General features: G+C 42.9%; 1 protein-coding gene across 1 annotated transcript; it reads left to right on the top strand.

Annotated features, from left to right (window-relative positions):
* The first annotated feature begins 2,489 nt into the window (after positions 1–2,489).
* Positions 2,490–4,802, top strand: LOC148121921 (endogenous retrovirus group K member 10 Gag polyprotein-like). The gene has a single exon (XM_087907567.1). The coding sequence runs from the start codon at positions 2,490–2,492 to the stop codon at positions 4,800–4,802; it is 2,313 nt and encodes a 770-aa protein (XP_087763693.1).
* Positions 4,803–19,641: the final 14,839 nt, after the last annotated feature.

The following is a 19,641-nucleotide window of genomic DNA, read 5'->3' on the forward strand; positions in this document are numbered from 1 at the left end:
CTACACAGTGGTTAAAAAAAATCTTGAAATTTGCAGGCAAATGGAAGGATCTAGAAAAAGCTATACTGAGTGAGGTAATGAGAAAGACAAATATAATATTTACTTACTCATAAGTGGCTTTAGATATAAAGCAAAGAAATACCAGCCTACCGTTCACAACCCAGAACAAAGAGAACCCTAAGAGAGACATACATGGTTCTACATAGGAAGGAGAAAAAGACAAGATCTCCTGAGTAAATTGTGAGAAAGGGGATAACGAGAGAGGGTAAAAGGGAGAGGGGAGGATGATATTCACAGCAGGAAGGAAGGGGAGCAGAGAAAAATGTATAACTTAATAAAAACAATAAGAAAGAAAATACCATGGCCTGAGTACCTAAATTGTAAACATCTCTAAAATTAAAGTAAAACATGACAGAGTGGCTTTTGAGATCTATAGCAAGCAGTGAGTTATAAGTTACCAAAGGAAAGGAAGTGAGAGTAAGTATTAAAAGTCCAAAATGTGGGCAGAGTAGGTAAATAATGGCAGTCAAGTACTCCACTTGACTTGGGCTATGCACACAATCCTCTTGTAATGCGCTTGGCAACCAAAGACCCTCACCTGCATGTACTATGCAGATAACTCTCTCCAAATAATGTACTTGGAAACCTGTCAGAAATGTTGCAACTCCAGATACATAAAGCTGCACACACACTGGATAACAAATTAGGGGGCTCATTCCTGGAGAAAGACCGATTTTTGATTTCTTCTCTTGGCATCCACTAATTGCTTTAACTCTTCATCTTGATGTAGGACCCTGTGAGATTTCCGCTCTCTACACTGGCATACCAACTGGTATTATCATTGTTCATGTCTTGTTTAAACAACCATTTGTTGAGATTTTACAAGTGCAGCTTCCCTGTAACATAGAGAAAACACAGTCTCACATCAAACATCCTGATCCTCTGGCTCTTACAGTCTTTCCACTTTTTCTTTCTATGATGTTCTCCGAGGCTTAGGTATATGGGTTGGTTTGTAGTTGTACTGGCTTGATACCCTGTGGTCAGTTGTGAAGACTGAAATTCTTAGTGGACTCTGGGTCCCCTTGAACATTATAGAGGAAGAATGATGAGAATGTTGGTCACACACAAAAGATAAGATTATATTTATGAAAGTAGAAGAGATATAACTTTTTTAAATGAGTGTGCGACTATGGGTTATTTGTATTTTTAGTTCCTTTTAACAGCAACTGAATTTGCAATCAGTGTGCATATAGGAAGATAAGTTGGAAGTTTTGATCTCTTCTTTTTCAAGAGAGAAAAGAAAACTGTAACTAGAAATGTAATTGGAATAAATATCTTTTAATGCTTAATATTAGAATCTTGACTTTGCTGAATAGACCTTTGGAGAGTCACAAATTCTGATGCCCAGTGGGACAATGTGCAGGTTGATGAAGTGATACATTGTACCCTTCTGGTGTTTGGGAAGCCTTCTCAATAGTTTTCAAAGACTCAAATAGAAACATCTTCGGTGATTATACTTCAGAGAAGTGAGAAGGTTGTCAAGTTTCCTGCCAGGCGATGTTAAAGAAAATAGAACTAAAGGAATTCTTTAGATTTTTCCTTTCGTGTCCCTACATGTGGATGTGCTGCAGGAAAAAGCAAACAGTTTCTGACCAAGGAGGAAGCAGCTTTAAGAAAGCAAAGCCCACACTAAGAACTGGCAGTACCATCAGTGACCGACAAAGATTGTTCAAGCCCAACCAATCTTCCTGTTTTCATGGAATTTGCAATCATGTTTTGAATTTAACGGGAACAAATTGCAACAACTTGGGGCTTGGTTTCAAACTTGTTTCCATACAAATTCCATTACAATACTACCATTGAAATAAATATATCTACAAATCTAACTTAACAAGTTTGGAGAGGAAAATAGACATTGTTTTCTGTGAGGGACCAAAAGACCCCCAAGCCAGAGGAGCTGGCCAACTTTTCGCACCTCCTTCATATTTTCACACCTTTGTTACATAACCAGTCTGCTGCAGAAAGGTGCAGACAGCTGTGGCATAGTTTTCACAGCAATGTGACCGCAAGATGTGCCATATAGATTATAGAAGCAAGACAGTTACTTCCTCTTTGACCTGGGCACTTGGGGCTTGGTAGTCTTCCATTCCCCTCTGCCCTCACCCCCTCCCTGCAAGAACTGCCTTATAAAAATGAAACTGTGCCTGCAATAAACGGAGCCTTGACGCATCTCAGACTGACTTTGTCTTTCTTTACGCGCTTGGCTTCCTTTCCCTTTCGCCCCCCATTATTTTCAGGTGATGCCCCCTCGAGACCCATAAATAACCTGGCCTGCTGGACGGGTCAAGTGGCGCCCAACGTGGGGCTCGAGGGACGGTGGTCGCCGGACAGCCCCCATTTAGAAAGAAAGGCTCCGGAGCATCAACGGTAGAGACATCCTGCATCACCCGTGCAACGTCTTGAGGTAAGTTCGGCTGTCCGAGTTAAAAATGGGGAAGTCGGCTTCTAAAGAGGCCCTCTTTATGAGAGAGATAAAGAGCAGTCTTCGGGAAAGGGGAATAAGGGTAAAGAAAAAGGACCTTTTGAACTTCTTCTGTTACTTGGAAGAGAAGTGCCCTTGGTTGATTGTACATGGGCCAGATATTCATCCCCTGACATGGAAAAAGGTAGGTAAAGAAATTAATGATCATTTAAGAAATGGTAAAGAGGTCCCTAAATCATTTTTCAGTTTTTATGGTATAATTAGAGATATTCTTAAGGATTCAGGAGAGGAAGGGCAAGCATCCCATCTCTTGGCCCTTTATGAGGATTTTATTTCTGGTGGACAGGAGTCAGAATCAGCGACTCTCCTTGGAGAAGTGCCTCCGTCTTTTTCATCTAAGAGAGAGGAACTCGGTTCCTCAGCTTCCTCTCTGGTGGATGGGAAGGTTGGAGATAAAAAACTTCATCCACCGCTGATTGACAAACCTTCTGCGCCCCCCACTTTCCCTCCACCCTCCCTGTATCCAGTAATTCCTGAGGAAAAGAACAATGATTGGTTGGATTCTGGCGTTGAAATTGATCTCGAGGGTGAGACAATTACTTATGAGAGGGGAAGACATAATCCATCCATTGTAGCTCCCATCAGGACTCATGAGAGAAGGAATACTCCTCAGAGACTTAGATGGTCCCAGCCTCCTCCTTATGTGCCCCTCCATAATTGTCAGATCCAGCCATCAGCCTCTTCCTTTGCTATGGCCTTGCCTTCTCAGACTCCTGGTGTCGATAGCCTACTGGCCACTAAACGGTCCCTTGCCAGTCAAATAACCCAGTTGAGAGGCGTTATTTCCCTGCAGAAAGAACTTAAGGATTTGACTACTCAGATTCAGACCTTGCAGGTTGATCTACTGACACCATCATTACCACCCTCTACATCACAGGAATCTCCAGCTAAGCCTCCCCAGACTAGAGCTGCTAAAGCCCGTCCCCCCAAGACTCGCTCTGCTCCTATTAAACATCGTCTCACCTTCCCGGTGATGACTAGATCTCAGGGAACAGCCCCTAACACCCAGGCAGAATCTTCCACCTCAGACAATGAGGATGGACAGGATGGGGAAGAGTCTCAGTCTGAAGGGGAGGAGGAAGCACGGGAAGACATTCCAACAGATGGTTCTCGCATTGTTAAGACCCTCAAACTGAAACATCTAAAAGAGCTACATTCTGCAGTCAAAAATTATGGCCCTGCAGCTCCATTCACATTGTCTATGCTTGAAGGGTTGGGGCAAGGGGGAAATCTTATTCCCATTAAATGGACAAAAGTTGCTCAGTCAGTCCTCTCCCGTGCCCAATATCTAACCTGGAAAGCTGAGCTGGTTAAAAAACTGAAAGCCCAGGCTGATGTTAACAAACAAAATGCAGCTACAGCCTCATGGACCTTGGATAAACTGACGGGTCGAGGGAGGTATGCAGCTAAAAGTAAACAACAAGCGCTGCCCTTAGGGCTGCTTAACCAGCTCACACAAGCTGCTTTGGCCGCCTGGCGAGCCATTCCTCCCTCTAACTCTGTAGGTACTTCCCTTGCTAAGATCGTTCAAGGAACCAGTGAGCCGTATGCACAATTTGTGGCCAGACTTTTGGAAGCTGCAGAAAGAATTTTGGGAGAAAACGGCACTGATGATGTGATTGTAAAACAGCTTGCATTTGAGAATGCTAACTCGGCTTGTAAGGCTGCGTTGAGGGGAAAAATGAAAGCGATTGATCTTCATGGCATGATTAGGCTTTGCAATGATGTTGACTCCTTTGAGCATAAACTTTCAAAGTCCATCAGTTTGGCCATGGGCGCAGCGCTCAACCCTGCGGCCGCAAGACAGGTTTCTCCCAAATCCTGTTTTAAGTGCGGGAAGCCTGGACATTTTGGTAGAAATTGCGTTGAGGGAACTAACAGCGCAGACCCTCCGCAAGCATTCAATTTGCCTAAGCCGACTGTACCTGGGCTATGCCCACATTGTAAACGGGGGAATCATTGGGCGAAGGAATGTCGCTCTAAGTACGATGCCACAGGACAGCTTCTTCCTGCGATTCAGGGGAACGGACAGGGAGCTCCCTTGCGGAGTTTTTATCCCCCTTCACAGCAGGTTCCTGCGGTTCAGGGAAACGGGCAAGGGGCCCCCCTGCGGGGCCCCTACCATCCCCCACAGCAGACCCCACAAATGCAGGCCGGATACCACAATCCATTCATCAACCCTCCTCCACCTCAAGCCTCTGCAGAGCGACAGCAGGGAGTGCAGGATTGGACCTCTGTTCCTCCTCCACCCGGATTTTAACACCAGAGGAAGGAACAGTCATATTGGATACCGGGATCCATGGTCCTCCACCCCCAGGCATGTTTTTTCTAATTATAGGGCGGGCCTCAAGCTCCCTGCAGGGACTTTTAGTAACGCCCACCATAGTAGACAATGATTATCAAGGTAAAATTAAAATCCTGATGTCAGCCCCTGATGGACCCCTTCTGATATCTGAGGGACAGCATATAGCACAGGCCCTTCCTCTTCCCCTCTGTGGGAACTTTCCTTTTGCCTCACAGACTCGAGGCCAGTCTCAGCCAGGATCTTCAGATATATATTGGGTCCAAAAATTAACAGAAACCAGACCCACCTTACAATTGTGGCTTGATGAGAAACCTTTCCTCGGTTTGCTGGATTCCGGGGCAGACGTTACTGTCTTATCTAAAGCCCATTGGCCACAGAATTGGCCCTTACAGGCCACAGCCACTCATTTACAGGGTATAGGACAAAGCCAAGATACCCTTCAGAGCTCTAAAGTTTTGCAATGGAGAGATAAGGAAGGCAATACAGGAAATGTCACACCCTTTGTGGTGGGAGGACTGCCCATTAATTTATGGGGAAGGGACATATTAACCCAGATGGGGGTCATTATGATGAGCCCTAATGAAACTATTACAAAAATGATGCTAAAAACAGGATATCTACCAGGAAAGGGACTAGGAAAGGAGGAACAGGGAATAAAAGAGCCCATCACCCCAAAACAAAAGATGGATAGATGAGGCCTCGGAGAGGATCGAGAATCTGCTGCCCCTGTTCATTCTTTTTCCTGAGGGCCACCGCTCCCCCTGCACTCCATGCTGAAAAAATAACCTGGAAATCCGATGATCCAGTATGGATAAATCAGTGGCCCCTATCCCAAGAAAAGGTTCAGACAGCCTTACTGTTGGTACAGAAACAGTTAGATCAAGGACACCTTAAATCATCCACCTCCCCATGGAATACTCCCATATTTGTGATTAAAAAAAAATCAGGAAAATGGAGGCTTCTCCAGGACCTCAGGGAGGTTAATAAAACCATGGTACCTATGGGAGCCCTACAACCGGGGATGCCCACACCAGTTGCCATTCCTCGGGGCTATGCTAAAGTCATTATTGATATTAAGGATTGCTTCTTTTCCATCCCGCTTCATCATGATGATTGCAAGAGATTTGCCTTTTCCATTCCTGTTGTTAATCAAATAGGGCCAAATCCTAGATATCAATGGAGAACCCTCCCCCAGGGTATGGCCAATTCACCCACTCTTTGTCAGAAGTATGTTGCCCAGACCATTGACCCCTTTAGAACGAGGTATCCTAAAGCATATATAGTTCATTATATGGATGACATTCTGGTAGCCACCAACACACCTGAGGAATCTCATGTTTTAGCATTGATGATGGCACAAGCATTGCAGGAACGAGGGTTTCATATTGCCCCAGATAAGATCCAGATACAATTTCCCTTTTTATTTCTGGGCTTTGAGCTTTATCCTGATCTCTTGTATACCCAAAAATTTCAAGTTAGAAAAGACACTTTAAAGACATTAAATGATTTTCAAAGGTTGTTGGGCGATATCCAATGGCTGCGGCCTTATTTGAAACTCTCAAAAGGTGATATTCGCCCTCTTGAAGATATCCTTGTTGGTGATGCAGATCCTTTGTCTCCTCGGATGCTCACCCAGGAGGCACTGTTGGCACTTAAAAAGGTGGAGAATGCCATTATAAATCAACACATAGGATACTTTTGTCCCAATCAGCCTTTACAATTAATTATTTTTTCCACCGAATTTTCCCCGACTGGCTTGCTTTGGCAAGACTCAATCCCACTCCTCTGGGTACATCTCCCCATGGCTAAACGAAAAGTGCTCCCCATTTACCCCCTTTTGGTTTGCCAACTAATTATGCTGGGTTTAAAAACTGCAACCAGGTATTTTGGCAAGGAACCTGATAAGATCATACAACCTTATGATAAAACCAATTTAGAATGGCTAGCCCTTCATTATCCTGAATGGACTGTCCTCATCTGCTCATATAGAGGAGATTTTGATACCCAATTGCCTAATGATAAATTGATTCAATTCCTTTCTTATACTCCCTTTGTTTTCCTTAAAAATACCAAACAAGAGCCCATCTTAGATGCTATAACAATCTTTATTGATGGGTCCCAGAATGGAAAGGCTGCATACATCCTTAATGATGAGGCAGCTACCATTGATACCTCCTTTTCTTCAGCACAATTAGTAGAATTATGTACAGCTTTAACCGTGTTACAAAAATTTAAACATTGCCCGATTAACATTTATTCTGACAGTCGCTATGTGGTCGGAGCTTTGCAAAAATTGGAGATGGTCCCTACAATTCAACCCCAAACGCCCACATTTGATATGTTCTGCAAGATACAAAAATTAATTAGACAGAGGGATCACCCCTTTTATATTGGTCACATTTGTGCACATACTGGTCTTCCAGGCCCCTTAGCTTTAGGAAATGATTTGGCAGATGCTGCCACCAAAACATCCCAATTGTTCTTTTTAGAAATGAAAGAAATAGCTGCTGCACAAGAGGCCCATCGGCTTCATCACCTTAATGCCCAAACATTGCGCCAAAGGTTTTCTGTTACTAGAGAACAGGCCAGAGAGATTGTTAAATCCTGTAAAAATTGTCTGCCCTACCTGCCAGACCCACATTTAGGGGTAAACCCAAGAGGTCTCATGCCTGGACAGCTCTGGCAGATGGATGTAACTCATATTCCTGCCTTTGGAAAGCTTAAATATGTTCATGTTACCATAGATACCTTTAATGGATTCATTGTCGCCTCTGCACATGCTGGGGAGGCCACGAGAGATGTTATTAGTCACATAATGCAAGCCCTGGCTACTTTGGGACAACCAACATCCATTAAAACGGATAATGGCCCCGATATGTTAGCTCAAAGTTTAAACAATTTTGTACAACCTTGGGAATTAAACACAGTACAGAAATTCCCTACAACCCTCAGGGACAGGGTATCGTTGAGAGAGCCCATCAAACCTTAAAAAACACCATTAACAAGTTGAGAGCACAAGAGACCTTGTTTTCCCACAAGGGCAGTCAAAAGTTGATACTTGCACAGGCTCTCTTCGTCATAAATTTTTTGACGCTTGATGAGCAAGAAAAATCGGCAGCTGATAGACACTGGCACCCCAAGACTCAACAAGGATATGCCAGAGTGCTCTGGAAGGATCCTATAACTGGCCTATGAAATGGGCCTGACCCCGTCTTAATCTGGGGAAAAGGTTCCGCTGCCATATATGATTCTAAAAAAAAGGGAGCGAGATGGCTCCCGGTCAGACTGGTTAAGCCCTTTTCTGACACCAAACCAGCCCAGGGATCCATCCCCTGAGGAAATATCTCTCTCTGTTCAAATTGCAGAGACATCTGCCCCCGGACCTGCTGCTAACACCTCCAAAAGGATCGAATGCGGAGGGGGCTGTCAAGAACGCCAAAATTACAACAGATTTGAAACACCCGGTGTGGTTCTGGTGTTTTTGCCAGTTCCTTTTGCCTCTGAACCTTTGGACAGCTAAGTATTTGCAGATACATAAGATAATTTTTGGAGGCATAGACCCTCTATTTGGAGCCCTTTTTTTGATTTTGTTATTTTTGATTGTTCTTTTTTGTTGCTTTTGCCTTCATTGCCATAAGCCAGGTCAGGAATGCACTTGGCGGAATTGAGCTTGATAAGTTTTATAATGCAGCTTTTTAAAGCGATTTGGCTTGGTTGCCTTTTTTTCCCCAGCTTTAAAGCAGATAAGAGTTTTTTAAATCATGCCCCGGCGCCCCAAAAATGGGTCGTCATTAACCTTCATACTGGAGGCATTGCTGCTTCCAATTTTTCTGCAGATTATCCATTTGGTCAATGGTTTCCAGATTTGTTTATAGATTTATATGATATAATGGACCTCTGGACCAACCCATCTGAATGGGGGTGCAATTCCATTCCAGAAAAGGCAGAGACCAAAAAAACCCCATTTTATGTCTGCCCAGGACACACTCATTCCAGGTCCCTGGCAAATCCATGTGGTGGGCCTCTGGATGCCTACTGCGCGGAATGGAGTTGTGTCAGCACTGGATCCATCTCCTGGAAACCCCCTAGAACCTCTGATTATATTACTGTTTTGCCTTATAATCGTACTGATCCTGGCAATACAAAATGCCCCTGGGGCCGCAAGGGTAGGTATATACCCTGTGGCGCTTGCTTTAATTCCCATTATTATCCAGTAGATAGACCTTATGCCACGCCCGGAGGGAAATGCAATATGCTAAAAATTTCATTTACCAAAGAAAAAAAAAGACAGGACTGGACGGAAGGAAAGACTTGGGACATCCGCCTCTATATGACTGGCACAGATCCCGCTGCCATTTTCATGATTCAGCTATTGAGAGAGGCATTTTCCTCTACGCCTATGGGACCTAATGCTGTCCTCCTAGATCAGGGAAAGGCTGATGTACAAAAATATAATATAAAAAATTATAATATGAGACGCCCTAAACCTGTTCAGAGCTTACGTTTGACCAGTCCTGAGTCTATTCAGATTTCACGCTTTACCACCCCCTTGCCTCAGTCCTCCTTTTTGCCCAGCCTCCCAGTTACCAGATCTTCCCATTATAAAGGGATGGCCATGATGGGCAAATATTTTATATATACCTCAAAGCCCCTTGATTGCCTCTCCCCCTCCTATCCTGGAATGGCCTTGTCTAAAATTTCCGAAAAAGGACTTTATATAGGAAATGTTCCTTCAGTTTATCAAGCCTTATGCAGTACCATTGAAAAAATACCTGATAAATCCTATCACCTAGTTGCTCCTCCCGGAGCCTATTGGACATGTGGCACCGGTTTAACCCCTTGTGTTTTGGCTGCTGTGCTAAATTATGATTATTATGTTTTGATAAAACTTTGGAATTCCGTACAGACAACCATTTCCCCCGATTTAGTCCCTAAAACAATTGATAGATTGTTTGATTTAATTCAAGGATCTTATTCAGCACTTAAGGTATCCAACTCTAATTTAACAAAAGATTGCTGGTTATGTCTGTCTGCAGAACCCCCCTATTATGAAGGGATTGCTATTATTGCCAATGTATTCAATCAGATTTTGCCCCTGCCAAGATGTAGAGCCACTTCAAATCGACTTACCTTGTCTAAAGTTACAGGATCAGGATATTGTTTGGGTAAAGTTCCTCAGGATTTCTCTGCATATTGCAACAAAACCATTTTTCCCCATAAAGGACAATATTATCTTGTGCCCCCTGAAGGGACTTATTGGGCTTGTAATACTGGCCTGACACCTTGTATATTTGCCAATAGCTTTAAGATTTTAGGAGAGTTTTGTGTTTTGATACAGCTTTGGCCCACTGTAAAATATTATTCAGATGATGTTTTCTTGGCACAATTGTCTCATAGAATAAAAAGAGAACCCCTAACCATGACAATTGCAGCTCTAATAGGATTTGGCGGCATTGTTGCGGAAATAGGGACTGGGACGAGTGCCCTGTTGCAAACTAGTCGGCTACAGGAGTTGCAAAGAGCAATGACAACAGACCTCAGAGCCATTCAAAAATCTATTGCAGCTCTAGAGAGCTCTCTTACCTCGCTCTCTGAGGTAGTCCTGCAAAACAGGCGTGGGCTAGACCTTGTGTTTTTAAAGGAAGGCGGCCTATGTGCAGCCCTGCGAGAAGAATGCTGTTTTTACGCTGATCAGACTGGCGTTGTTAGAAAATCTATGGAAATTTTGAAAGACAGGTTGGATCAACATAAAAAGGAGTTCGAACGGCTTGATGGCCAAAAGTCCTGGTTTTCCTCCTGGCTGCAGGGTTCTCCCTGGCTGTCAACCTTGCTCCCCACTATTATAGCTCCCCTGGTTGTTTTTGCTATCCTTCTTTCTTTTGGGCCTTGGGCCTTTAATCGCTTAACCCGTTTTATTAAGTCTTTAATAGATTCTGCCTTAAAGCCTGCTGAGGTTCATTATCACCAAGTGGTGGTTGAAGAAGAAACTTCCTGTGCTGAGATGCCAACTGCTTCTGCGATTGAAATGCTGCCCGTGATTGCTGATCGATTGCCAAAAAATTCCCTTCCCCCTCCTCAATCCTTCCCCCATTCCCCTCTTAGATTTACAACACCCCCTAACCCAGGTCCAAGATGGAAATTTTGAAAAAATTTTTAAAATTCGATCATGTCAGATCTATCCCCATGGTGCCTTAAATTTGCATACCCAGTGAATAGAAGGCTAAAAAGTCAATGACAAAAGAATTGTCTAAGCCTAGGCCCACCTAAGACAAGGGGTCCCAATGGGGAGGATGACCCAAAGACGGGTAAAGGTCTAGCATCACTCTTCTAACAGGCTCAGTCTCTCTCATGTTGAAACTTTGACGACAGCCACTGAACAGCAGAGCCCCTATGTCTTGAGGCCTTGCACGCTGAGGGCTTGCTCCCATTACACCAGCTTAGGCTCAGACCAATTTTGGGTCTGCTTCGGCACTAAACTATCGTCAGTCTCGGGTCAAGTACTAGCACCTAGATCCTAAATCCCAATTGGCCTTTTATTATTAAAGAGAGGGGGAGATATGAGGGACCAAAAGACCCCCAAGCCAGAGGAGCTGGCCAACTTTTCACACCTCCTTCATATTTTCACACCTTTGTTACATAACCAGTCTGCTGCAGAAAGGTGCAGACAGCTGTGGCATAGTTTTCACAGCAATGTGACCGCAAGATGTGCCATATAAATTATAGAAGCAAGACAGTTACTTCCTCTTTGACCTGGGCACTTGGGGCTTGGTAGTCTTCCATTCCCCTCTGCCCTCACCCCCTCCCTGCAAGAACTGCCTTATAAAAATGAAACTGTGCCTGCAATAAACGGAGCCTTGACGCATCTCAGACTGACTTTGTCTTTCTTTACGCGCTTGGCTTCCTTTCCCTTTCGCCCCCCATTATTTTCAGGTGATGCCCCCTCGAGACCCATAAATAACCTGGCCTGCTGGACGGGTCAGTTTTCTATCATGCTCTTTTAACTAAACAAGAATTTTAGATAATCTGGAGTCATTCTAAAAATCTCAAAGTAAAGATATAGTGACCAAAAGCACAGTATAATATTTGCAAAAGCACAAAGCAATGTAACAAGATAGAGAACGCTGATACTATTATGGGAAAACATAGGGGAATGCTTCAAGAAAGTGATGTAGGCAAAGAATTTGGAGAGGTCTATGTCTCCTGAAGTTCTGGCAAAAGTGGCAAGTGAGACTATCTCAAACTAACACCCTCTGCACAGAAAAGGAAATAATCAAGAAAGTAAAGAGGTAACCTAGAAAATATAAAAGATTTGTAAAGAATTCATCTGACAAGGGGTTAACATATAAGGAACTTAACAATGGCAGCAAACCAAAGTAAGTGGATCAAAGACAGAGTAAATGACCTAAATACACATTTCTCAAAAGACAATAAAAATATCCAGAGGCATATAAAACATATTCAATCAGGGACCAATGAGATGGCTCAGCAGATAAAGGCATTTGCTGCCAAGGATCACATCCTGTGTTCAGTCCTACAACCGACATACTACAAGGAAAACTGACCCTCAGAATTTGTTCTTAGACCTTCACATTTGTCAAACTATGCACGCATTCCTGCATCAATTAAAAATTCATATATATATCATTAGAAAATTCATATATATATGTATGTATATATATATACATACACACACACAGAGTATACACATACACACATATATTTACGCTCCAAGTTCCAAGCAACAGAAGTCTCAATGCATCAGATCACCACACGTAAGATTCCAGTGAACAGACACCCTGAGAGTCAATGCTTGTCAATGTTTACTGTGTACATGGGTCACTGTGAACTTTGATGAATATGTAGATATTGAGTATGGACCTGAGTGGGCACAAATGCCAGCATTTCTACAGCATTTCTGCAGGTCTCTCAAATTCATGAGTATCAAAGGAGGAATTTGAAAGAGATCAAACATTGATCCCTATTCCAGCTCTAAGGAATTTGGTAAAATTACACAAGCCCAAGCCTGGCCCTTTTCCATGAAATTTAAACTTCATTGTCTCTCTTTTTCTCCCCACCCCTCACCCCCCATCACCCCAGCTTGTAGAATCCCTCCTCTCTCTCTTCAGCAAGACTCCCACAGCTCAGACCAGTACTTTGCTGTGGACCTCTGCATCTGCCTCCATCAGTTACTGGATAGAGTATCTCTGATAACAATTAGTGCAGTCATGAATCTGATTACAGAAGATGGCCAGTTCAGTACCCTCTCCACTGTTGCTATGAGCCTTAGCTGAATCATCTTTGTGGATTCCTAAAGGTTTCCCCCAACCCCAAAATGCCCTCCCCATAAAGAAGCATCTCAAGACACAACAATCACTGGTGTAAGAATTGCTAGCCCTCAGCCATAAAATCCCTTAGCCCTGCTTGTGATGAGAGCTGTCCCACTGCCCTCCCTCCCTTCCATCTTTCCTTCCTCCCCCTTCTCTCTTGCTCTCTCTCTTTTTTTAACGAGCTTTATAAAATTATAGAATTCAAACCCCCTTAAAATGGGGTTTTAATGGAGTCTCACAACGAGCATTGTGTTGGATAGTTTTATGTCAACTTGACACAAGCTAAAGTTATCTTGGAGGAGGGAGCCTCAAATAGAAAATGTCCCCAGGGCTTCTCCCATTGAATCGATAGAGGGCTGCACAGGCAGGGATGAGAGAACGATGACACGTACAGACATTGCCAAGGGTAACACCCATACAGCTCATTGAATACTAAGAGGCTGGCCTGGTGTCTGCATGGATCCTTCACCCCGGGGCTCTAGTCTCTTTGGTTCAGGAAGGTTCTCTTTAGGCTACCAAGAGAGAAACATGAACACCAACCAAGCCACAAAACCTTTGACCTACAATCTGCCCTGTCTGCAAGATGTGCTGGGTGGGACAATGGTGGAACAGAACTGGTGGGAATGGCCAACCAGTATCTGCTTTATCTTGAGGCCCATTCCGCGATAGGGAGTCCAGACCTGACACTGCTTGGATGACCAGGAACTGGAGACTGGCTAGCCCAGAGACCTAGGGTAGAACCAAACAGGGCTGATCTTAAAAAAAAAATCAGTGAAATAATTCCTAACAATATTCTGCTGTCCTCATAGACTGGTGCCTTGTTCAGGAGTCAACAGAGAGGCTTCCTTGGGCAGCAGGTGGGAGTGGATGCAGAGACCCACAGCCAGACATTATTTAAAGAGAGAGAGTCTAAATTAGAGGCCTCTATTGGGTCCCTTCCCTCGGAGGGGGATCCCACAGAAGAGTGAATAGAAAGATTGTCAGAGCCAGAGGGGATGGAGGTCAACAGGAGAACATGGTACACTTAGTCAGCTGAATAAGACTCAGGCTCACAGAACTGCAGCAGCAAGCACAGGGCCTTCAGCGTCTGCAGGAGGGCCTCTGCATATGTGCTGTGGCTGTTAGCTTGGTATTTCAAGACTCCTAACTATGGGAGCGGGTGTGTCTTTTACTTTTTTTGCATGTTCTTGGGACCTTTTTCCTCCTCTTGGTTGCCTTGTCCAGCCTTGGTGTTAGGGATTTTGCCTTATCTTAGTCAATAAGACTTATTGCATCTTGTCTTGGTGTGTTTGGTTGTTGTCTCTTGGAAGGCTGCTCTTTTGTGAAGGGAGATAGAGAGCGACTGGGAGATGGGGGGTGGCAAGGCGTGGAGGAGAGGAGGGAGGAGAAACTGTGGTTAGGATGTACTATATGAGAGAAAAATCTATTTTCAATTGAAAAAAAGTCCCTATAAAATCAGGTTGTAGGCAAGCCTGTAAGGCATTTTCTTAATTACTGACTAATTGAGGAGGGCCTCACCTATTGTGGTTCATGCTACTCCTCGCCTGGTGGTCTGGGGTTCTAGAAGAAAGCAAGCTGTGCAAACCAACAAGCATAACCCCTCCACGGTCTCTACATCAGCTCTTGCCTCTAGTTCCTGCCCCATTTGAGTTATTGCCTGACTTCTTCTTCTGATGAACAGTGCTGTGGAAGTGTAAGCCAAATAAACCCTTTCCTCCCCAACTTGCTTTTTGGTCATGGCATTTCATCACAGCAATAGAAAGCCTACTAAAGACAAGTTGGAAGAACTTGAGAAAAAGTTGAGAGACTTTCAATTTTTTTTTTTAACAGAGATTATTTCTCTTAATTCCAATTCTTCCAAGTGTATGTTAGATTATCTTTAAAAATGTAATTCTTTAATAGCATCACTGTTCTTAGAGAAATAAACTATCTTTAAATAAACATATCCTTGGCATTTTGAAACTTAACATATAAGGTTTCAAAAATGACTCCCAAGCTCCTAACAAACCACAGCTCTAAAATGCCAACAAGGCACAGTCTCATTGAAGACAAGGCTTCCTGCTCACGAAAAGGCACCAACAGCTCAAAGAGGTATCACCCACTCTTTCACCGTCATGTTAATCTTACACAGATGCCAGCCAACATGCAGCATTTGATAATTTAGACAGTTGAGGAAACTATAAGGGGTATAACTCTCCTCACGACTGTACTCAGCAGAATCAAATAGAATGTTAGAGATACAGAAGGAACAAGAAACACCTCACCTTATATAGGATTAATCTGAACTAATCAGCTAAGACATCATAGAAGCTGAACTGAACAATGGCATCAACGGGTGCTTGAATTTGAATTCCCAATAAGGAATTGCTTCTCTGTGCCAGACAATGCTGCAAGGGTCCTATACATGCCATTTTACTTAATCCTTACAACAAATGTGTGAAGTTTGGTAGTATAGAACACCATTCTGGGGGAATGCAAAGTAAGGTGAGGAAAATGACCCCAAGTAACACGGATAGCAAGGAACAGAGGAAATACTCAAGCACAGATAACCTGGCTCTTGAGTTCATATTTTTAATGACTACGGTGCTTCTCTAAAACAGAAGGTGGGAGGTGAAGTCAAATGATAGCTACATATAATAAATACAAAGCTACTAACCTCAGAGGCTCCATGAGAGTGGCTATTGAGGGTCCAGAGAGTCACCAATTCACACTTCTGTGAAAAGAAACTGCAGGAATATGAATTTGAAAGGACTTTGTATTATAAAAGAGAATGGCTATTCTAAAGAGACTGAATTTTTAATGTGTTTGAATCTGTAAGGACTGGAGGATTTTTACAGTTATTTATATTTTTGATGTGAGATCTTGAGGTTGAATTAGAAAGGAAAAGTTTTGGCTCCAAAAAGGTGTCTGATGTTGACATGAACAACAGTTGACAAGGGACCAGTTTTGGTGGATAGTTTAATATCAACTTGACACAAGCCAAAGTCATCTGAGAGGAGGGAACCTCAATCGAGAAAATGCCTCCCGTGGGGTGGTGGCGACACATGCCTTTATTCCCAGAACTCGGGAGGCAGAAGCAGAGGCAGGCAGATCTATGCGTTTGAGGCAAGCCTGGTCTATAGAGTGAGTTCCAGGATGACCAAGGCTACACAGAGAAACCCTGTCTTGAAAAACCAAAAGAAAAAAAATGACTCCAGAAGATATGGATGTAGGCAGTATTTGTTGTGTTTGTTGGTTTCTCTCTCTCTCTCTCTCTCTCTCTCTCTCTGTTCTGTTGTTAATGATTTTACTTAAACCTATAACAGTGTTACAAAGTACTCTTATTTTGATTTTATTAAAAGACTATCTTGCTATGGATCATGTGATGTCACAAAGTGGTGTTTTCCACCATGTTTTAGGGGTGCATGCTTGTGCTATTTTGAGAAAACCGACCAACTTTTTTTTCTCTAAGAGCAAACAGATTGAGCTCCTTGTAATGGCTTACTTTATAAAATGTGTTTTCTGATCTATAGCTAATGTTTATTGTTCACACAGAAAGCCAAATACTTTCAAGACATTTGACGTCATTCTATGTTTGTCCTCCTAGCAACTTAAGATTGGAGGCAGATGTCAGCTTTTTAACAGAAGACATAGTTAAGGCACTGGTCAAGTGGACATCCGGGAGGTAGCAAATGGGACGAGAAGGCTGGAACTTTTGCTACCTAATTTACTGTTCTACTGGTCTCTGTGTTGTTCATACCAATCCATGTGCAGGTCTCTTCATTAAGGATTCTCAGTTTGTTCCCCTACACACTTTTTTCTTTGAGACAGAGTTTCTCTGCAGCTTTGGAGTATGTCCTGGAACTAGCTCTTGTAGACCAGGTTGGCCTCGAACTCACAGAGATCTGCCAGCCTCCAACTCACAAGTGCTGGGATTAAAGGAGTGTGCCACAACCGGCTTTGTTTCCTTTTTAAAGATATTTTTTTAAAATTTATTCTTAGGTTCATTTATTTTATGTATATGAGTGTTTTGCCTGTGTGTATTATGTATACCAAGTGTGTGTTTGGTGCATGAGGAGGTCAGAAGAGGGCATTGGATCCCCTGGAACTGAATTACAAATGGCAACAAACCATTGTGTGGGTGCTGGGAACTGTACCTGAGTCCCCTGCAAGAATATGAGCTGCTCCCAACCACTGAGTCATCTCTCCAGTGTCCCACACCCTTCTTTAAAGTCTTTTCATTGAGCCTAATCACATTAGCTGGGACTATAAGTACCATTAGGTCTGGCTGCAGTTTTGTGTCCAGGACACACTGGAGCAGATAGAGTCCCATTTACCTGCTGCTTCTCACCTTATGCACAATCTCCCCTACCAACATATTCCACCAAATCAGTGCCTTTGCTACCAGGGAAGAACCTACACTAACAGAGAAGCCAGAGAGTGGCAGAAGTTGAACCCGGGCTCCTGCTCTCCTTCCAACTTAGTAGAGGATGGGCAAGGGCTTCCACTGCTATCATGAACACTTGCAGAGAATTATTATTTCAATGTAAGTTCTCCTACTATCTCTACCTAGGTTTTCACTTATTTGTTATAAAGTTTACTTCTACTTTGAGTAAACTGAACTCTGGCTAGCTTCCTAGGTCAGACAGAAGCAAGAATCGTGAATTATCCTTTAACAAAACCATTCACTATATTTAGTTGTTTCTTAAGTGTATATTTTAATGACAAATATGGTACTATGGTATGAAATTCTCAAAAAATTAAAAATAAAAATAATTTTAAAATATATTAAATACACATTTCCCTCCCTTCTCAGTATCACTAAAATTGGGATGAATTTCTCAATATCATTTTACATTGTTGACCAAGTGATGCTTATGACATAGTGCTGTCATTACAGGTCTGGACAACAAAAGTATCAGCACCACAGTTTATACAATGGACATATCTGGCTTAGATGAAAAATGCTAGAAAAAAATGTGAGTCACTCTTCACCTTTGAAATCAACCAAATTCCCGAAGGAAGAAGGACAGTCCACAGTCTTGCATCCTCAGGCTATTCCCCCATCAAATGAGCATCACAGAGTAGACTTGCCCAAACGAAGATGTATAAGATATCTCTTGCCGATATAATTTTATGGAATCACTATCTTGTCCAAAACAACATTATACAACATATGACTCTATTTACTGTTCCTGGGTGCTTAGTAGTACAGGTCAATCTTCACAACTGTAAAGTCAGCTAAAATGTACCCATGGAGGTCAGCTGACAACCAGCGGGAAGTCAATTCTCCTTCACAGTGTGGAAATTAGTGATCAAACTCAGGTCTTTGGGCTTGGGAGCAAATGCTCTATCTCCTGAGCAATGCAGCTGGTCCCATTTTTGGATTATTTAAGTGGTTGCACAAACAACACTCTTAAAGGCAGAAGTCAGTATTGAGAGTGTATCAAAGTCACCATGAATAGAGGGAGAGAGAAAGAGAGAGGGAGGGAGAGAGGAGAGAGACAGAGAGAATTTTTAGATTCAAGAGAATACAGCAATATAACAATATAACAGTTGGCTTAAAGGCTGAACAGAAACATCTTCCCATATTTACTATTTTCACCGTCTGTGACTTTGTGCCTGACTTTTAAGATGACTGAAAAGGTTGCCCGTGTCTGTGCCTTAGTGGCAGATCCTTTACTGACTTACAAAGACACATCTGTGTTCAGTAGCCTAAACATGGTGTGCAAGAATATCACCTTGTTAAGGTCTATCTCTTAGTCGTTTAGAATGCTAATTTACATACAAACTTGCAGCTAAATATCCTCTAATTGAATTAAAAGTATGTATTAGTTGTTTTTCTTATGGTTATGATGAAATACTCAACAAGGGAAAGTTAAGGAAGAAAGGGTCGATTTGTTTCAAAGACCAAAAATATTAAGGAGAAGTCCTGGAAGCAGGCATAGGACACCAGTCACACTGCATCTGTCATGCCTGTGTCTCAGACTCCATAATGAGACCGCGGAGCCGATTTTCCCATGTAAATGCAAGAGGGTCTTTGTTTAACAAGCTTAAGCTGGGACCACAAGCCTTCAGCACACCAACACAGCGGGTGAGAAGAGAACTCGTCCCGGGAGTTCAGAAAAAGACAAACTTCTAAAGGGGAAACACCTCAAGTAAGGGATACATGTCTTGGCATCTTGGGATTGGGTAAAGAGGGTACAGAGTAAGAGGATTCCTGAAACCATTAGTCAGTTTTTGTGTGCAAAACCGTAACAAAGAATCATAAATTACTGGCAAGGTATCTGCTAGGGCAAGATGTCTTCAGTAACATCTGAACCTCATTCACTTTAACTGTCTCACATACTAATTGGCTGTCCAGTCGGCTGTCCATTTTAAATTTCTCTATCACAGCACATTTCTGGAACTGAGGTCAATGCTAGGTCACTAGTTGTTTTAAAAAGAAGTCCATCTTTTAAGATGGAGTCTGTGAAATCACATGTCAG

The sequence above is a fragment of the Myodes glareolus genome, chromosome 6, assembly GCF_982192425.1.
Source record: "Myodes glareolus chromosome 6, mMyoGla1.1, whole genome shotgun sequence".
NCBI classification, from domain to species: domain Eukaryota; kingdom Metazoa; phylum Chordata; class Mammalia; order Rodentia; family Cricetidae; genus Myodes; species Myodes glareolus.

Coding starts and splice junctions, on each gene's coding strand:
- LOC148121921 (XM_087907567.1), top strand. CDS start 2,490: ATGGGGAAGTCGGCTTCTAAAGAGGCCCTCTTTATGAGAGAGATAAAG.